Source organism: Symphodus melops (genome assembly GCF_947650265.1).
Source record: "Symphodus melops genome assembly, chromosome: 8".
Classification (NCBI taxonomy): Eukaryota; Metazoa; Chordata; class Actinopteri; order Labriformes; family Labridae; genus Symphodus; species Symphodus melops.
Genome location: NC_136698.1, coordinates 23,538,460 through 23,559,794, shown reverse-complemented (window position 1 = coordinate 23,559,794; position 21,335 = coordinate 23,538,460). Strand labels below are relative to the sequence as shown.

The 21,335-nt window shown below is 41.4% G+C and overlaps 1 protein-coding gene across 2 annotated transcripts in view; it reads right to left on the bottom strand.

The window, feature by feature from the left end:
- barhl2 (BarH-like homeobox 2) overlaps positions 1–21,335 on the bottom strand; it is a 60,378-nt gene that overhangs the window by 6,308 nt on the left and 32,735 nt on the right. For both annotated transcript variants that reach the window (XM_079349905.1, XM_079349904.1), the window contains exon 2: positions 18,755–18,869. In XM_079349905.1, coding sequence (XP_079206031.1) covers positions 18,755–18,866 — 112 coding nt within the window. In that variant the 5' untranslated portion in view covers positions 18,867–18,869. The remainder of the gene's footprint in view (positions 1–18,754; positions 18,870–21,335) is intronic.

Here is a 21,335-nt window from a genome sequence, read left to right as displayed (position 1 = left end):
ATGAGCTCACGTTAGACGGTTTTTTTTTTTTTTTTTTAATTGCACGCGTGTCATGAATGCAAGATCCAATCAGGAGAGGAGAGAGGTTATTAAGGGATCTGGAGATTGGATATGACTAAATTATGAAAGCAGACCATGTTTATTTCTTTTATTGGCTCATTTGCTTGATTTTGCTTGTTATTAGCGTTCAGTTTGATGAACAGTAAAATATATTTTTTTGAACATGCAACCTAAAGATAAAAATAGAATGCAATTGGCTTTAAATATTTAAAGGGACAGAAAAGAAAGCAACAACAGAGGACAATAGTAACCCTACACTCAATGTGAATCTTTCCTGCTTTGAATTGCAAATATTATTTATTTTAGAAAATGAAGAAAACATATAAACAGTACAGGAAAAAAGGGTCTAAGAAATCAACAAAAACGTTATTTGAAAATTAAAAATCTGTTTTACTCTGACTGAAAAGTAAATGTACTGTTTTGTGATTTATGTACATAAACAAACATTTGTTTTAATTTATATAAATAAATATATATTGATATTCTAGCAACATTTTTTCATTGATACCTGGACATCATGGCTTTTAAAAATATCTTCAAATCTCTAAAGAGATGTATCAAATCAAAAATGTCAGTCACATTCCAACGGGCTAATTTCAATTTTGGCTCCTTAATTGCTTACGTCTGAAAATTGTCATATCAGTGGCATGTTCAGGGTGACATCTAAAGTCTGTCTGACCATCCCATTTAAACTGCTGCTGTTCTTAACATATGGTCAGGGACTTACATTGATAAAAAGCTGCAAAAGGACAAGCTGTCTGTCAGTATGTGTGAAGTCTCATCAAACCTGTATCCTGACCCACGTCTCCTCTGTTTGCTGGTCAGTGTTTAGAAAGTAAATTATGAAATAACATTTGCTGAAAACCTGTGTGAAACATTTGTCGGAGTCATAACTTCCAGCAGGCACATACTTCTGGATCATCTACAATCCTTAAAAATCCCAGAACCTTGTTGGTGCAAATCTTCCTGCTGCAATGTAAGCTTACTTCAAGTAAGGGGGAAAAAAAGTGAAAATGAACCTGTGAGAAATATCTTCCTGGACTGCAAGAGCATTTTAACACCTGCACACAGAGGTCTGTGTGTGAAGAAGTATCTGGTTCAGGCAAATATCACACACTTTATCTTTTTGTGTGCTCGTGTCATTCCCGGGAGGTCACGCAGCGAAGCCAAAAGAGAAATTATAATTGTTGAGGAGGAGAGGATGCATCAGGAGAGTAAAATGTGTGGTAACAGTACATCCACAGTCTCTCATGGTCGTCTATGACTGGTCAGCTGGAGATACTGGTCTAAAGAAGCGCTGTGAAAATCATGCTCATAATATGTGTGGTTTCTGTAAACTACTTAGGTTCCCCAAAATGCTGTGAAATAAAATGCTTGGAGAGCATCTTCTCACATTTATTTGTGACAACACCTTCACTGCTTTGTAATTCAGGATCTAAGAAACAAACTGAATGAAAGTCTTCCTTAAATGTGATTACATTTTCTCCCTTGAATAAAACTCAACTCATGGTGCTGTTCACTTTTAAATGTGACTTTCTTTCATAACTGGAACTCTGGTTGTAATAATGAAGCAGTTCTACAGCTATATGTAAACATTATGAGATCAACTTGTAAGGACAGCACATATGCAGTCCTCCTCTTGTTTCTGGTATCGCTTCACTGCGTACCTCGAACAGGTTTGAAAATGGTCGGTGCTTTAACAAGTTGCATACAACTGTGTAAGATTGATATTTCAACTATGGCAATAGTCACCTCAGCTCGAGCTGAATGAAGCTCAGGTGGTAACATCAGTCGAGTGTCAATCTCACCAATAATTGGATGTTAATTTTTATTTAAAAGACACATGCTATCAAATATAAGGCGAAAAAGCCCTGAAATCAAAGCAGAACTTATTCACTATCACCATCAAGATTTTGTACAATTTTCAATGAAAGACTCTTTAGGTTATGTTAACTGCATATGGAAAGTTAAAAAAAAAAAAAAAGACAAAAAGACAAAACAGGACATACATAGTTTCTAACTCCCTGAGAGTGAGTCAGGAGCAGGATGAGGGATATTTATTATTATTATTATTTTTTTTTTTTTAATAATGCACTAACAATTACTTCACTCTGACTAAGATAATGAGAAAAATGTGCAATTTTTGATGAAATGTGATAAATAAATATTAAAGCTTGTGTAGCTACAACTCACAGTTTTAATGTTTACCCCCATTCTTGTGTTTTAACCAGAGCCTGACCGATAAATCGGCCCATCAATTCTAACCTATCACATGACTCTCATGAGCTCATTTTATCTGATATAACTGGGTTATGTTGATATAACTGGGAATTATTCAATTGAAGTTTATTATTCATTTTTTTCTTATATGTATGTATGTATGTATGTATGTATGTATGTATGTATGTATGTATGTGTGTGTATATATATATATACATACAGGAACAATGTGTGTGAATACCTGCAGTATATCTATTCAACTATCTATCCATAAAGATTAGAGATAGATTGAAAAAAGATATTAGCTTACAGATCGTCTCTTTACAATCGTATCGGCCCCAAAATCTCATATCGGTCAGGTCCTAGTTTTCACATAACTTCTGAAAGCTGGATGAAGTGTAAAACTAACTGAATCAATGCAGTGTGAGATACATTATGTCATGTTTTAATTTTTTTTTAAATAAGTTTGTTTGTTTCTACTTCACCTTTGTTTGACCAGGTTTGTCCCTTGAGATCAAGAACATCTTTTTCAAGCGAGACCAGCCCAAGACAGTCAGCAGCAAAAACACAAAGCTACAGACAGAGGCACAAATAGAGACTAAGTGCAATCAGGATCAGGAGAGAACAATAGAGAACATATGTTGGAGTCAGCGTTGACTTAATGATATTTGTTGTTTAGGCTGTCGCAGAGCTTTCAGTCCCAGTCATAGAGCTGCATCAAGTGTTGCTCAGTTGTCAAGGAGAGAAAATAAGTTTTAATAAACATAATAGTGCTCACTAAAAAACAAATAACCTGCTTCAGTAATTATTGAAAGAGATGGCAGTGCTTTATAAAAACACTTAGAATCATGTATATAATGAAATTGGCACCCGCCATATTGAACTACAGCTGTGTTTTCAACATTAAAATCTATTTGTATATCCAGAGTGATGCTTGATTGAAATAAAATACACAGATAACCCTTTCAAAACACCTCTATGAGTACACCTGCATTAGAGTTATACAGCTACTGTACGGATGTTGAAGTTTACTTTGTGTACTCGTTAATCCTGACTGCACTAGAAAACTATTGATTTGACTCGCCCTGGTTATTCTGCTTGCCGTTACAATTATCCAGCAGTAATTTGCATCTGTAAATCCAATTTAGTTCTTCAGACTGTCAATAACAAACACAGCACGTGACTGTCTGACAGCGAGCCTAGTATCTGATAGCGAGTTTGTAGTGTGAGCGTGTTTAGTTGTACAATCAGTGTGCTGGATATTAAGACAGTTTGGGGAGGCGGAGGCGGAGGAGGTAATTCACACCAATTACTCTCTTTTACAGTCATATTAGGGATCAGATTACACATGCAGGACGACACACTTCTCCTCTGGCAAATGGAGAACATTTTTCATTTCCGTGTGATGGGGGGGGGGGGATGACTTGATGATAGGAATCAAATTTCAGTGCAAAATTATATCCTGGGAGCTTTGGAATTATGAGAGCCAAGTGACATTTTCGATGGACAGAATGTACCTTATTCTGTCATTTCCGTAATTTCCACTCGTGCTGTAATGAAACATTTGACATTCAAGTTCAATTTGAAATGCAGGCTAGCGTTATTATGCCCTATGCAATTCTAGGTCTGATAAAACAGGAAGAAGAGTCAAATCTATTGTTTGTGCATCCAGGGTTTGCACATTTTTGGTCAGCTTTCCAAATAAAAGACTAAAAATCTGTATTGTGATTTTTTTGTTGTTGTTGTTGATGTGTCAGACAAAGCTTTTTGCTGCCAGAAGAAATATTCAAGGAACGTCTCTCTTTCCACTTCTGCTGTCTGAGGTAGGTAAAACACATTGATTTGAGTGTGCTCCAAATGCAGAATGGCCCTGACAAGGTTGTTATAACAGTCAGAGGGGTCTATACAATCACTTAATTACCAAAGCTGTCAGTCAAAGAGGGTCGCTGCTGGCTCCGTCCATGGCTGCGAGCTGCGTTTCCACTAGCGGCCTCCTTGAGTGATTGATCCATGCTGATGGCATCGCAAAAATAATTACAAGTCGTCTCCTGATGTGTGATTCCGTGCCACGTTCACGCTTCACGAAGGTAATCGGGGGGATCAGGAGGGGTCAGTGCCATTTCCGATTACCTGAAGTCCAAGCGAAAGGGTAAAACAATGCAAAGGGAGTGAGGCGAAGGAGAAAAAGGCTGAGGAGGAGGTGGAGGTGGGCTGAGGGATAGACATTAGGAATAGCTGTGGACGCTTGTGTCCACTTTGTCAAACTGTGCTGTGTGATTTGTTTTGTTTTTTTAACCCACTCCCCAAAGCTAGCACATACTGTAACAGATTGATGGTGTCCAACAGGGGGGGGGAGGGGGGGGGATTCAAAACAATCACAGGGTCATTAAGTTGATTGGCATCACAATTGTCAAGCTGTTGGAGGCTAAACGGGGAGGAGTAGAGCTCATTCACAAGAAGCAGCTTTCATCTCAGAGCAACATTTGGTGTCTGAAATCTGCTTCTTTAGGTGTAGTTCTTAACTATCCACCAAAGACAGGATGTTCTGAGAGGAAAACTTCATCACAACCATTATCTATAATCTTCAATAAAAGATGACATTTACACCCGTGACAAGATTTCCTACATTCACCTATAGGGGGGAAAAAAAGACAAAGAAAAAAAACTCAGTTTGCAATGGTCGTGCAGAGTAAAGAAAATAGGCAATGTGGTCAACTAAATTAATAACATTTTCAAGATGAGTTAAAACCCAATTATAGCTGATTAAGCTTCAAAATCCTGAAATGCCTTGACGCACACCTGAAGGGTTGCTGCATTTAGTCATTCCTTTAAAGTGTGACTGGTGTTTCTCGAGCCATGAACAAAGTCTCACTTTAAATGTTTATTTCTCCAATTGTGTGCGCCAGACACCATTAGGCTATGTCATCTTTACGTCTACTTTGGTTTCCAGACTCTTTTCCCATTTAATGGCGTTTTGTAAGCATGTTTTGGGCATATGATTTATGCATGAAAAAAAATCACTCAATCAAATCAGTCAATCAGGTCCCTCTGTCATATAAAAGAACAGAAATAGTAGTGTAACGTTAGTGTCAGGATCATTCATCTGTAACACTACATGTCTCTATATAAAATGTGGTGATTATCCATGGTTCTTTACTTGCAGGCAAAAGGAGCTTCAATCACAAGAGGAGTCTGCCATATGGTTCCAGATGCGCTGTGTGAAGGTCTCATATTCACGGTGTAAGCATTAACCATCATTTACCGTCTCCCTGGTCATGAAACGGAACAGCAGCAGAAGGACGTGCAAAGAAATGGTGCATTTGTGCCACGCATTACCCGTCCTTTAATATCTCACAGCACGCCCGCTTCAAGGAGAAGTAAACAGACAAACAACCAAGTGTAAATTGTGAATCAAGAGAGTAAACATTGTACATTTGTGCACCTGAAGGGGACCATCCCATTCTCCTCACTTTATTGTGAGCAGGCATATAGTGGAGGCGTGATGTCACTAATGAACCCTGCAAAATACGGCGGTGAATAATGAAACACAACATTGCATTTTGCAACAGAAGGAATAAAAGGTGAAATCATCAGCAAGCGAGGGAGGAAGGAGTGAAAGAAAGCAAGCAATGATTAAATGATCAAAAGCTGGCAGAGCGAGTCTCTGTGTCACTGCGAGGCACACTCATCTACCCACAAGTGAAAGTTAGGTTTCAAGCACAGTGTAATTATAGCTGGGGATGTCAGTTTGACATTAATGCAGCCAGCAGAAATTCCCTAATTGGCCTCAGAGGAGAAAGTGAACCAGAAAATATATTAACATTTTAAAAAAGCATATTTTGCCTAATCCTTTCACTTTCCAACAATATTTGAAGACCAAAATGCCCCAGGCATGAGAATTTAAATGAGCAATTTTGTTTTTGAAGGAAACGGCCAATGAGACAGAAAATAGACTAAAGGGAAATCATTAGTGTATGAGAGATCCTGACAGGCTCGCCTTGCTGACTGGCTGGCCTGTCACTAGGAGTCTGTGTTCTTCAGCTCCACGCTATGAGCTAAGCTGATAACATGAAAAGACCCATAAACGTGCAGCCAGAAGTCAAAGCCTATTATCTAGAAATTCAAATGCGAGGGTAAGGATGTGAAAAAAAAAAAAATCTGGGAGGGGGAGGCCCAGCTCTCCCTGTCTCCTGTAGGGGAAAAGTAGCCAGATTCAGAGATCTTGTAATAGGCCCTGTTATCCGACACAAACGTGTGGCAGCAGCGCTGCCAGGAAATATTGCAACAAATCACAACATCACTCAAAAAGGGAAAGATAAAAGCAGAGAGAACATGGATGGCAACAAACTGCTTAAAGTTAGAAAGAGATGCAATGTCACATGTGCCCAGGCTGATGTGATATGACCGTATCAGAGAAACACAGCTAAGTGCAGTCAGGAGACGTTAGCCCGCTCCCCCGGTGATGAAGCAGCTGAGGCAAGCATCGCCCCTGGCGTGGGACTGCAGGGCAAACTGCTCAGGCTGCAGAGCCTTGCCCTTTTGAAACAAAACAGAGAGGAATGGCCAGGGGAAGCTGGCCGGCCTCAGTAAAAGGGGGCCAGGTTTATTTCCTGCAGCAATGAGAAGAAAAAAGAATGATTGAGAAGACAGAGGAAAGTGAGAACAACAACAGATCTCAGAGCTGGCGTCTCTTTTTGTGCGACAACAAAGGGCATATGATATTCCAGCCTGCTTTACAGCTGGCTGGTCAGAGGTTTCTTCTGGCACCTCGCTATCCTCCGCCTTTATTCTGCTCACAATCATACACGGTCGGCTTGTGGAGGAGTAAGGATTTGATTTTTTTTTCTATTAGGCTGTTACCCTGAACACAGCAATTTAATCAGGCCCTTTGATAAACATTTGACACAAAGCAGTGGGCTTCTGTCTCTGCTGCCTACAGCCCAGGGCAAGAGATTGAGACTGACGAATTTTCATCCACAATTTTCTCTATTTTAACTCCACCTGTCAAATAGTATGCCAGTCAGAGTGACACAAAGATGGGGGAAATCAAAGCCTCTCTCATCTTAGAGGAACACAGACGTGCAGAGGGCTGCAAGTTTAACAAGGATTACAACAGCACACAGACTATGAACTCATGTAGATCAGCACATAAAAAAAATCGAAATTTTCTGCATGCATTATGAATAAATATAAACAGTGACATAATGTTAATCACCAATCAGCAGCCAGCTCATTGTGTATTCACGAGAAGATGGAAGCACAATCATCTCCTTGAGCAAAATATCAAAAACATCCCACACCCCTCCTCGCCTGAGATACCTCGTCACTATCAACCCGAATCCTCCCACTTCTCAACAGTCATTTGCAACAAACATCTAACTAGAGGAAACTACAAACTACAAACCATTTGACCCTGCAGCACAGAGTATGGAGCGGCCCTTCCTCGCCCAATGGAAGCAGGTTCAGGTCATCCGGGTCAACACCTTCTTTACTGAGCCTACAGCAGGATGGAAGCCTCAGACTCGAGCAAACAGCAGGGGACTTAACATGGCCTGAGAGCTTTGCAGACCCGCAGCAACACTCCCCAGAGAGCGTGCAGGAAATGTGTGCTGGCTACAATAATGCTACACAAGCAGCAAATCTAAATGCAAAATGTGATTATCTATTCATTAACTCCTGTAATTGAGGTGAACAGCGCTAGTTATCACACGTCATAGAGGCTGATGTTATTTGGCCCTCTGGTAGCAGCAACATAGAGAAGCAAAAACACAACAACATACAGCATTCCAGAGGCATGGGAATAAATGATATGACCTCTGGCTATAGCTTGGCCTTCATATCTAAATCCCTACCTGACCAGCAAGAATCATCCCCCTTTATTCATTCTTCCTGCATACCAAGTACACCCGGCACTGAATCTCCACCAATCTTTTGATTCCTTTCAATCAGTTTCAAGGACTGTAAACAATGGAGCCGCGGATGTGATAGGAAGGGAAATCTACCTCGGCTCAATTAAGGAGCTGCCCTGCGGCCTCCCGCGGCCCTGAGAGATAGGAGCTATAATTAGAAGAGGGCAGTTAACTTGCAGACATTATTGATGATCCGCTCCTGACACCTCCCTCATGTTAGCATTAGCATTTTCCCTGAGCTGGGGCTCATGTCAGGAGAGGCTGGTCTCTCAGAGTCCGTGTCAGCAGGGGGGCCGTATATGAGCTACACAGCCAGGCCACTTTATGGCTGCAGAGAGAGGGAGAGAAGAAGAGAGGCAGAGCGAGAGACACCCGGGCCCTCCTTCAGGCCCCTCTCAGCGCTCGTCCACCTGATGGGAACACGGAGACTTGGCTGTTCTCCGCCTCATCAATACAGCAGCGCTCTTTTGTCAGTAATTTGCAATAAGTGTCCACGCCACATCTTGAGGGACCTGGAAATCATTACTGGCTGAGGCCCTGCTCTGCTACTAATTGGATGCGTTGGGCCTTATCAACTGAGGATTTTCCAAGACCTTTGACAGATACCAATTCGAAAATCATTGTTCAGTTGTCAATTTAAGAGACCGTTAAAAGAGCTTATTTTAATTTTAATTGGAACTTCCTCCTGCCTTCACAGTGTGCTGCAAGGATAAAAAATGAGGTGTGTGTCTGTGTGTGTGTGTGTGTGTGCGTGTGTGTGTGTGTGTGTGTGTGTGTGTGTGTGTGTGTGTGTGTGTGTGTGTGTGTCTGTGTGTGTGTTCATGCTGCCTCAGAAAAAGGGGGAAAAGTATGCAGGTCAAATTGAAGGTAACAGTTAGCGTACAGATGAAGACAGCATGCACACACACATTTAGTTTACAAGGCTTTCCTGGGACTTCATCATCAACATCAAATAAGTCGGAATCTGAGCTGCAAAGCTCCCAATTAAGCAAAAACCGCATCCGCTTAAGATGCTTGTTTGGCGAGTGTGCTGGGACCATCATCGATCACCTCTGTAAACTGACCGGCTGATAGCGTTGCCCCAACATATTTATGTGCTGCACTCTCCCAATGACCCTGAACTGGAACGCTTGCTCGGCTTTAATAAGGCCTGAGAAGGCTCGGCCCTGACTATGTATGCAGCTGCACAGGGAGGGATGGGGGCTGCGAATGCTGGCAGATGCGGCAAAAAGCTAATATGCGTAAACGGGCGTAGTGGTCGAATGAGCCGCTGACGGTGACATGGCCACCCAGGAGCAGAGGGCGCAAGGCTGAGGGCGAGGGGACAAGGCTTGGCAACGAATGGGAACGGAATCGTTTTGACACCGCCTATAATTTAAAACGTCAGTGATCCTTTTTTTCAAACTGGCTTTGAGGGACGCCAAATATCACCCCAAAACACTGCCAATGAAAAACTTCTAAATGTAGCACAAGTCTAACAGAAGAAAAAAAATTGAAAGCCATGTTTTTCTTTTTTTAGTAAATAGAGCCGTCATCTTCTAATAAACCTGCATTAATGTTAATTCTAGCATCCAGTACTTTCAGTATTAGAGGCTTAGAGCAAGAGAGCAGCTCTGTTCAGAGGGTAATAAGTGTCTAATTAAGGACTAGACAGGAGGGAAATTGCCAAGGTATAAAAGAGCTTTTTTTCTCTCCCTCTCTCTCATGCTTTTTCACAACCATGTCTCTGGGAGCCGGAGTTGTGTTTGCCGGCTGTTTTACTCGCTGTCAGAAAGGATTTGAGGCGAGGAGCCATCTAAGCATGCGTACGAGGGGATTCATTTGACCTCATTATACATCAATAAAGAAGGAAGCCGGTTTACTAAATATCACCATGCTGCCCGCACTTCATGTCAGATCAGGCAGGAGTGTGCTAAAAAGATGATTCCAGAAACGTCTGGTGAACAGAGAGGAGGGAGAGGAGGGTATGGGAGGAAGAGAGGAGGGAGGGGAAAGAGGGAGAGGATGAGGGAGAGTGGTGGTGGTGGTGGTGGGGGTGTTGGGGGGGTGGGGGGGGTAGAATCCTAACTAGCCAGGAGGGATTCTGACAAGCACAGAAAAAAAGCAGATACGCAAAGCCCTGTTTAAGAGCAGAGCAAGTGAAGAAAAAAGATTTATGCTTTTAATTAATGGCAATTAAACCATGCCTGTTGGGCTGGCCTATGGCAATTGTTCTCAGTAAAAAGGAGGCCGAGCTGGTGACAAGCATTTGAATCCACTAAGTTCTACCAAGGGAGCTGACACTGCAGGCATCAAACCTAAACTAAATCAATAAAAGAATTAAACTTTTATAAATCGCATTTTGACAAGTATCAGATAGCGCTAAGCTTTGATATTACAAATTCCTCCGAGGTGATGCAAACAAGGAGAGGCACACTTAGAGATCCAAACAATCAAAGGGTCTCGTTAGCGCGCGCTGTCAGATGCAGCAGTGCTTTTAATTACAACAAATTAATGTGACTCTCTCCACCTCTGCTGATTGGAATGATAATCAAGCTCGGCTCCGCGCGGGGAACATATGCAACCCTGCCAAAAATAATAAGGACACAAAGCAACAGACGCTTCTCTTTGCTTGTGTTTACAAGCCCAAAATGCTTGTTGCTTATTTTATCCTGCAGCCACACACAGATGCACACTAGCACACACACTTGCACACATACATATGCAATCATCCCCATGCTTTGCTAATTTGAAATGTATGTACATAAATGTACATAATGTGCTTTTGCCATTTGATTTTCCAATAACTCAGGCGAAGACATAAACAGCTTTCAAGGTTGCTCATCATTTACTACTTCTCCCTCCCAAACACACATTTATACATGTTTTCAAGGCAAAAAAAAAAAAAGTAGTACTAAACTGAGCAATATGTGTTCAGACAAAAGTAGGCGGGACTCTGTTTTGAAGGGCAGCAAAGAAAAAGGGGGAATAAACAGGAAGTGTTCAAAGCTGGCATGACAGCTCAAACGACCTGTCAGTTAAATCTTTGTTCATTTCTGCACATATCACAGATCCAGAAACTCATCCAGCATCGCAGTGACATCATGCTCCCGAGCGCCAACAGGCTTTCTAAATGAGACTGAAAGCAGTAATTATACTGTACACCCCCGCCGACGCTAAATTGTTTACCATGTGACTGATCCAGCTTGCCAGTGCTGCTTACTCACCCAATTTTTCATCCTTACTGTGGAGATCTTTCATGGCATTCAGCGAAAACACTAGTAGCCGGGCACGCCGGAGCTCACACCAGTCTCATTTGCTCAGCACTTTATGTATTATTCATTATTATTCAGTGCATTTTCAGAGTGATTTGCAAATTCTATCAGTATACTTAAGTTTACACACATAATACAAAATGTAAGATTTTATATTTCCCTACAATCGCTTTAAGGGGAATACATTTTGTAAAAGTTGGCAATGTAAATTTAATGGCACAGATAAATGGATGCTCTGCCTTTTGCACATTACTCTGTGGAAATCTTTTTTAGACAGTAAATGCCCAGCACAGTATTTGAAGGGAGACACAAAGCGAGGCAGGGTAATGAGTGGAAACATCTTCGTTGTTTATTGGCAGGTGAGTGTTGTCGGTGTCATGAAGCATCAGCTGGCCTGCAGGTGTCTGCCCTTGTTGACGCTTCTATAAGTATCGTCTCTTTCCATAAATAAATTTGCAACAGAATCCACAGAATTCTCCAAAAATAAAGGTGCCAGTTTGGGAAGTATCCCTATAATGGTGGAGCAACAAGGGGCTTAATTGGACACTAGAACATTTTTAACATTTTTTTTTTAAGTAAAAACACTTCAGTTTCATGTTAAGAATACGATGTTCTTTTAAGTTAGCATTGAGTTAGTATTCCAGTGTTAAGTCAGACAAAACAATTAAAACCAGTAAAAGCACTGAATAAAGCAGTTTTAGGTGAGGAATCAGCTGGTCTCTTCAACACACAGGTGTATTAACATCCCTCTAGTAGCCTTAGCATTTATCAAGCCTTGGTTAGGACTCCTGCACCGAACCAAATGTTCTGTTCTTCTCTCCAAAATGAACAGACACCATAAAATCATAAAAAAAGAAACATCAAATAAAAAAGCCAATCCATTTAGTCTTTTCAAAACTTTTAAGCAGGAACAGGATGTGTGCTAGCACGGCGCCTGCTAGTGTCGAAACAGCTGAACTCTAGCTCCCATTTTAAAACAACAATTCTGAAAACTGCATTTTACTTTCAAGGTGAACCTGCAACAGATTGTGCTATTTCAGCTACATGAACGGTAGTTTAATATCCATATGGAGTTTGAGTATCAAGTTTATCATGATTATAAACTTAATTTCTCCCAAAAAATGTATCTGCAACTTTATAGCCTGGCCTGGGGTATCACTCTGTGGAGCGAGAAAACTGCAGTGATTTGACTAAAGCAGAACCTGTCAAGGTCCCAGCGGCTGAGAAGATAACCTCTGCTCACCCGTCTCTTACTGAGGAACTTCGGAGGGACGGCTCCCATTTCAGGCTAATTTCTATGCAATTCTCACTCTCTGATCTCGACTTAAAAGACAGCGTCGACACTCTTAAGAGCACGCTCAACCCTTTTGTGCATAATATGCTTCAAATTCAGGTCATCTGTTGTATTTTTAATTTTTTGACAAAATATTCCACCTTCATGAAGAAGAACGATGTAAGACAAAGGCATGAAAACAAGACGACAATGCTCTATGATTACCAATTTTCACTGTATAATACCATGAAATGTTGTATGATGTAAATTAATTTAAAAAAAATAAAGAAAGAGACCAATAAAAAGATATATCTTTAAAGACATACTGTGCAATTTGTAATAAAGAATGTATCGCATTATGTGTAACCTCTTTCTTTGGTTTTAATGCTTAGCATTTATATGCAGTTAGACCTCATTATGATAATTTGATATTTTGACTGGATGGCTTCAGGCAGGATTATAAGAGAAGTCTGTTTTAGAATGTTAATGTCTGCCTTTGAAACTAATTCATGTATTTATTGATTTTTCACCCTTAAATCTATCCTTCTTAAGTTGTCATGGTTTTGTTGGAGGAGGGGGAGGGGAAACAGGGTGTGAGTGTCTTTTTTAACAAAGTGGTCAGGGCCCAAACTGGGGAATGCAGGCGTAATCATTAACATGGAATCCCTCTCAATCGTGTGTCACGCCTCATCCTTTTTTCTTTTCTTTTTTACGCACATCTTCAATGTCACATTTCACAGATGTAGTATTAGCTACGAGACGTTGGAGAAAAGCAGGAACGTGGTGGAGAAAAACCTGGCGGAGGAGAATCTGAGAGACAGATTAATGCCTCGCTGGTACTTCAGTGTATCAGGACAAGGATTACTGCGGTAACAGCTGCGCCCATGAGTCCCCTGACTGAGAAGAATTACAAGTATTATCACCTACATCATTAAAGTAGGGTTCATAGATGTGGAATGGCTTCAATCAATTCATCCCCAGATAACACGGAGCCAGCTGGACCCCCTGTGTGAGAACTTGACTTAATTGGCCAATAAGTGGTGGGGAAGGGTGCTTGCTATTTGATCAAATTACAGGGCCCCAGCGAAGGGATTACAGTTTTCGGATGAGTGCAGAGGGAGCCTGGCAGCGGCAGACTGCAGGTCATGGCTACCGTTAGCATGGGCCCAAATCAGCATGTCCGCAGCTAAGTGTGAGGCCGGTGAAAAATGGTGGCCCACTTGGCACAGGGGAAGGGGAGGAAAAAAGCAGGATCCAGGTCAGCCTTTTGCTTGGGGAAATATACTCATTCATCATCCCCCCTTGGCCTCATTTCTGGCTGGTGATACTTGTAAACTAATACGTTCCTTGTGCTATTTAGTTAGGATCATTATACTACAAAATGCTGTAACTTTTACTTTATTCACACAGTGAGGGGATCAGCAGAGAGAGGGAAGTGTTAGTGAGTCAATGAAAGAGAAACGGACTAATGAAGACCAACTAAAAACGATATTCACATTTAAACGTTTTCCTTCATTGTAACAATTATCTTAATTAATCTATAAATTAAGATACATTACAATGACTTTCATTTCACTCACGGTATTACAAAAATGACATTTGTCTTACTAAAATGCAAACATGAAATGTTTTTTTCATTGTATTAGCTTTGAATGTGGTAGGAAGAGCTGCAATCAACATATGAAAATCTGTTTGTTGCTACTTGCAAGCAGACTTTCTGTGCTAAAATGTTAGCACCATCTCCTACAAAGAAGCATTACCCATGTTGTTCTATTCATGCTGATTATTCAAATGTTTAATTAACATTCAGATTTATGGTTAGGCTCTTGTGGCCATAATGCATACACAACTAAATCTGCTCCAGCAGCCATAAAACCGGCCAAAAAGTCGAGGAGATAACAGGAATTCAAATTAGTTAAAATGCCAACGCTTCTCTGAAATTACCTCTTTGCAATATTCATGGCTGAAATGGCTTAGCTGAGAGGCATTTTCATTATCATTATTCCTAAGTAGAGTACAATTTAGTCATCAGTGCCCAGCTCGGTAGCTTTTCTTTTTTGGAGGTGAGAAGGAATTCACCTCTACAGGACGTGAGGGTTAAGAGAGTCTAATTAGTGCTGGGACCCTGAAAGACCATAGCATACCTGAAAATAGGTCGGACTGGACTCTGTTTACAAAATATGGATTCATGATGCATCTCCAGCTCGTGTATGTATGTATATGTGTGTGTGTGCGTGTGTGTGTGTGTTTGTGTGCGTCTGCGTGTGTGTGAAGGGAGAAAGAGAGAAAGAGTCTCAGCAGCCATTTCTCAAGATAATTCCTTGCTGCAGAGCATGTTTGTCATCGCTGTTAAAGTGTGCTGCACATTAATTCTAGTTTTACCAGGGTGTAATTCTGGCAAAATGAGCGGCCCTCCAGGGGGCCCTGCATGTAGACTAACTACTGGACAGAATTAGACTCCACTGCTCCACTGCTATTCATAATGTCATTAATATAAAGGCAATTAAATGAGTTTTTAACCTCCAACCTCCTATCGTTATTAATGAACATGCGCATAGAGCAAAAACCCACCCGAGATGAGGCTGGTAATTATCTTTGCATCAGGCCTTTGAAACAGGTTTGAAAATTAAAGCTTAGTGAAGGAATCGTCGGGGTTTGTTTCCAGGCAAACCCAGAGGGAGATGGTGTGGTTTAATTTAATCACATGATGTTGTACCAGGAGGGTTAATTAGATGGGTTTTTACTGTCGCTCGGCTCTGTGGACGACGCGCTGGCATCCTCAAACACACACAGCATCCCCCCCCACCCCCCCACGACTATCAAACTGTCAAGCTGGTCATTAGTATCTCGTTGGCTTTCACTGTAAAACACTTGAAAAGAACAGTATGATCAGCGTAATTAAAAGAAGAACAGAGATGGGGCGTCTGAAGGTCGCGTGTTTCAATATGCTCATTATGGCCTTATTACAATAGTAATTATGTAAGTGATTGCGGAGCTCAGTCAGTGTTATCAAGCTCCTATCACGCTGACATTATGAAGCACGGTGGGTCAATTTCACAGTGAGGAAAAAGAGGAATGTTGCTCTGATAGTTGAGATGCTGCAGTCGGACGGCGGAGTCACAAAACTCGTTTGACCAAGAGCAGAGAGCGAAGAAGCAGCACAGATAGGGCAGGTTTTACTTCTCTAACCCCTCACTGCTCCCCAGACGGTGTGGGTGAAGGTCAGGGGTCTTTGTCACTGTGTACCCAGTTCTGCAAACAGCTCATTAGTGAGTCGGCAGGCTCACAACAGACAGCACACATGGGAGCGGGGTCGCACTGGTACCTGCTCCACGCCCCGTTTGTTTAGAGGTCTCTTTAGGGACTCTTTCAAGCTTTTCTCCTCTTCTGCTTCATGTTTAATTAATAATTAACTTGTGTCAACCGCTTGTTTACCCACATGGGGTAACACACAAAAAGCAATGAAAATGCTGTGACAATGATAATTCACATTTATTGTAGCTTGTTAGCCGAGCCCTTCTGCTCTTGTAATTACTGTCCTTATAGATCTTACAGAGAATACTTTGGTCTTTTATTGATAGCAATAAAAGTAAAGCACATAAAATCTTTAAGTCAAGGTCAGAACTCTTTCTTATTGGGAAAAGATGACACATGCCCAGTGGGTACTGTAGCTGCCGCTGGAACCTCAGATTATTCTCACAACTTCCAGTCTCACATTCCCGCGTGACTCTCAAATTGGAAAAATAGGTGTAAGTGTGATATTTCACAAGTCTTTGGACTGCTAACTAAGCTGTCAAACGGATAAACTGCGCTCCATCTCGCTGACAACAATCTGCAAATGAGCTACAAGTAATTTACTGTGATTATGCTGGCAAATGATTCAAGTTGTGTTTCGAGCCAGCCGTTGCTGACAGGAAGACAGAGAGGCTGCCCTTCAAAGTCTCCACCTCTCCTCATTTGGCTGATTCATTTGTTTGAAATCTTTGTTATTCCACAATCATGACAATTACGGGCGAAATGAAGAGTGACAGGGGTCAGAGCTTGACGTCTTTATTACGGTTGTCTCCGATCACAGGAGGCACGGCTGCGGCAGGAGCGGCGAGACTCGCGTGGAGACTTGACAGTGTATAAATCTGTCTGTCTGAAGGTCAACAGAAGTGAAGAGGTTCCCTGACCCGGTGACCTGCAGGTCCAACTTGACAACTCTATCTATAGCCTGAGCCCATGACAAAGGCTCGGCTGACAGATGGAAGGAGAAAATAAAAGAGCAGGCTGCACTGCTGATGACCTGAAAGGTGTCTTTTGGAGGAGGATAAGCACATGGTTAAATGTCGGTGTTATAGATTGATTCTCTGTGTTTATTGAAATGTCTTATGGAAATTGATTCCTCATTTCGATACAATTATCTCCTTGGAAGTCTTTTGTTTAAATTCAACCTTAATCCAAGAGAATTAATTTAAGCAGTGCCTGATGGTGAAAAGAGAGAAAAGACATTGACTCAAGTACTATTCAATTATTACTCATTTTTTCACATGACTCATTTCACTAGACCTGGGACCGCAACACATACTTTTTAATCCACTATTCTCAGACAGTTTGACTCACTGGTCACTTTGCTAAATTATTTGACCAACAAAAGATTAAAGTCACTTAATATTCACAGGAAATTCATCAAATTCATTATTGTTCATAAACATATTTTGAAAACACGTTTACTTTTTATGGACATCTTGCTTCATTTAAAGTTAGAAAATAAGGATCTGAATATTATAAGATTAATGTGTTCAATTTGTTATCGCAAATTGAATTAAATGATGCGTTTTATTTTCATAAATATATATCAGGGAAAGCTGAAGTAAATACACTAACAAGTATATCCTATATTATATTGTTATGTTGTTCATGGACTCAGCTCTACATTAGATAAATCGGGCAGCCGATAATATTGGCCGATATTAGCACATCCAGATGAAATAACGTTTTATTTGAGTGTTATCGCATTACACTAGCAGTTGTTTTTTTTAACCAGTAGAGTGTATGGTATGGCTTATAACAAGCATTATCACTCTCTAGTGTCAAGCGGTGATGCTCACTAACGTTCTATTTTCCACAAATGCAGATAACTGCATGTGAAGGATTAACACAATAATCTATCGCTACAGATCAAACACAGAGCTCAGAAACATATCAGCTGAATTGTCGGCCTCACATTTTTCCTCAAAATCAGTATCAACCCCAAAAATTCCATATTGGTCAGGACCAAAATGTAATTAAAATCAATACTGAATTATCATCCAGCCATATGTTTGAAAATATGCACAGCTTAGTTGTTATCATCCTTTGGTCCAGTGATGCATCCTCTTCCGCTGAAAGAGACTTTTTAAATAATTGCAACCAAACTTCAAATAAGTGAGAAAGTGTCCTCTGATGTGTCTGAGTGCTATTTTGCAAGCACATGCTTCTGGCTGGCTCCGCCCCCCTGTGGCTCTGATGGCTTTAATTGACTGTCTCGCTGTGATTAATGGTCACATGTTAAACATGCACATTGTGGACATTCTTACACAGATGCAGGCGGCAATTTGAGGGAGAGGGGGCATCTCTGGAGAAGCACTTATCTCTGACTGTAAAGCTCAGCATTCAGGACGGGATGGGAGCGAGGAGCACTGCTCTGGTCTGCAGGCCCCAGAGCCGACCTACGCTGCATCGCTGTGACATTGAGGATATTTAAAGAAATGGCCTCCCCCCACTGGGCCTCAGACAATAGGCTTTGGTAGCAAGACAATTCATGGCTGAGGAATGATAAAAGGTTGGAATACAGTAAAGGGACTGTGGTTTTATAAGTCTGTGAAGATCTTTAAAAGGAGATATTGCAGCCTGATCTCCCAAATTGTCCAAAAAGCAGCCTGGTCTGTGGGCCAACTCAACAAATTATGATGCTGAAGGAATCCCTTTATAGCATCATTCCTGGAAGCTGTTGTGTAGTTTACTGTTTCATGTGGTGTTAAAGTCAGGTGACGCAGGGGAGCAGGAGAGCCTACCTGTTATGTTGCACGCCACATGTGCGGAGGCTGTCGTCCTCATTGCAGCCCGTGGGTTCAAAATCGAACTCGGCTCTTTGACGCATGTCATCCAACGCCCCTCTTCCGACATTTCCTGTTAATAAAGGCAAACACTTTCATTGTCTTTAAAAAAAAAAAGATGGTGACATATAATAAAGACTGCATTATTCTTCATGAGGTGAAACTTACAGGCTCTGGACAGGTCAAAAAAGACATGAAACATTCATTCAAGAGACACGGCCTCCAACGGCGAAACAAATAAAGTCAATATTTAGTCTTTTTTATATCTCTGATGCCGTGGCTGGATTGAAAAGTCTCTTGAATTAATAACAACAAATAACCAGTGGAGGCAGGGAGTGTGACTCTTAGTGAATTGGTTGTGTTTTTGTGCCTCGGTGTTATTGTAGGCTGAGAGCTCCGCTGCTGAACCGGTAGCTAGCAGGATTACAAACTCCACATGGTGAGAACAGAAGGTACTAGAAAGAGCTACACAGCTGCACAGAAATTGCTTGTTTTAGAATTTGCTTAACTCAATGGAAATCGTCGCGCCCACATTTTTTCCTCTCTACAGACCAGTGTGACTTATATTCTGGATTTTATGGTCGTACTTTACACATCTGTTACCGTTGCTGCCTACGTGAGCTACAACTAGAGTCAGACCGATAGATTGACTCGTCGATAATATCTGCCGATAACCACATGTCCAATGACTGTTAGTACTGGCTACTTTTATGGGAGATATGCGCAGAATGTGCTAAATGGATTACAACAAACATTATCTCTCCACAGAGTGACAAATGGCGATGCACGTACATGTTCAGTTAGTGTCCAGTTAAGTGAACATCTTGTCTTTGTTACACTGTATGTCCTTTCCACAAGTGTTTGATAACTGCATTTGATGGATCAATGCAATAAAGGCGTATGATTAAATCTCTCTATCTAGACAGATCACAAAAAGATTCAAGAAAGATTTCCGCTGATATATCGAGATCAGATATTTTCTCTCCCCAATATCAATATCGGTATCAGCACAAAAAAATCCCACATCGTTCGGGCCCCAGTTGAAACACACATAAGAAACAAGATTTGTTTCTGTTTTCCACACAGAAGATTCACAGTGAATGAGATGACTGATAGTAGGATGAGATTTTCCATCAGAAAACTTCCATCACTTCTTACGCCTCTCAAAAACTTAACAAAACACAAACCAAAACTCCTCACAGGACCTTTAACTAGTGATCAGTAACACCACACATGTCAGTAACTTAATGCACAGTGCATTTATAAGCTGTGAAGCATCATTATCATTAAATATTTGTGATTTTTTTATTATATTCTTTAACTTTTGACGACTTTCTTAAGACACTCATGGTAAATCAGCTTGTTTAGTGTTTCAGGTCTTCTGACTGCTCAAAGTGTTTTTACACCACATGTCACACCTATCCACGATGGTATTGTGCCAATTCTGTCACATATACTTTAATGTGTATTTAATTACTGATAGGTTGATTAATGTGTGTGGTTCTAATTCTATACAAATAAATAGCAATGCTAATCAATCAAATCACTTCACAAACCTATGATTCTCACGGCCTATATAATTGAGCTAATTTGACCACAGAGCTCACAGAGACATGTTTTGATTCTTAGGGCCATGCTACCATTTTCAATGTGTCAGGAGAAATTTTGTCTAATGTTGGGCATTTCTTTTCCCCTCATAATCCAGATTTTGTGTCCATAAAAAATGAACTCCAACACAACCAAGTTCTGTATTTGATCACAGTCATGTGATCCTCTTCGTCCCCTCCTGTTGGTCATGCCTGCAGATTAGAAAGCTTGCGACTGATCAAGACTTTAAGGAATGGAGAGATGCACCACAGTGACAGTGTTTACACAGTGGGGTCCACATGGCAGGGCTCTGTATGAAAGCACAGGCCAGCATCAATCAACCTAACACCAGGCAGCCACCAGCCATCAGGACCAACCACTGTTCAGACTGATTATCATGGAAGCTTTTATACCATTAGCCCTCCTCCACTCTTTCCCCACCTCCTGATGACCAACAAGGCTTGGCAGGCCAACGCTGAAATGTCTTGGCCAACATCACCAAGGACCCATCATTTCCTGGAGCCACATAACCACCAAACAATTTGACCCAGGTCGCCGAGGGCCAGTTGATGCAACGTGCAGAGAAGATAAAATGCAGCTAAAGACAAAGCCCTTGAATCAGAGAGGTCAGTATTGGAGCATGTGATTGAGCTAATTGAAATCAACATCCATGATTGGACACACAGGCTGGGGCACTTGGCAGCACGTCTCATGCCAACATCAGTCACTGTTGTCACTGCCCTGCCGGCACTGAGGGCGGCCTGCTGAGTAGTGGCAGGGGTCGAAGGCCTGTCATGAGATTACACAGAGAGGATCATAAGGGAGCCTGTGTGATGTCACATCTGTGCCTGCATCAGCGCTCCTTCACAAGGACATTGAAGATATGGATCCAAGGGAGCTCCGAGCCCTCACCCCAAGTCAGGACCTGACTGGGTCTTGAGCACTCTCACCT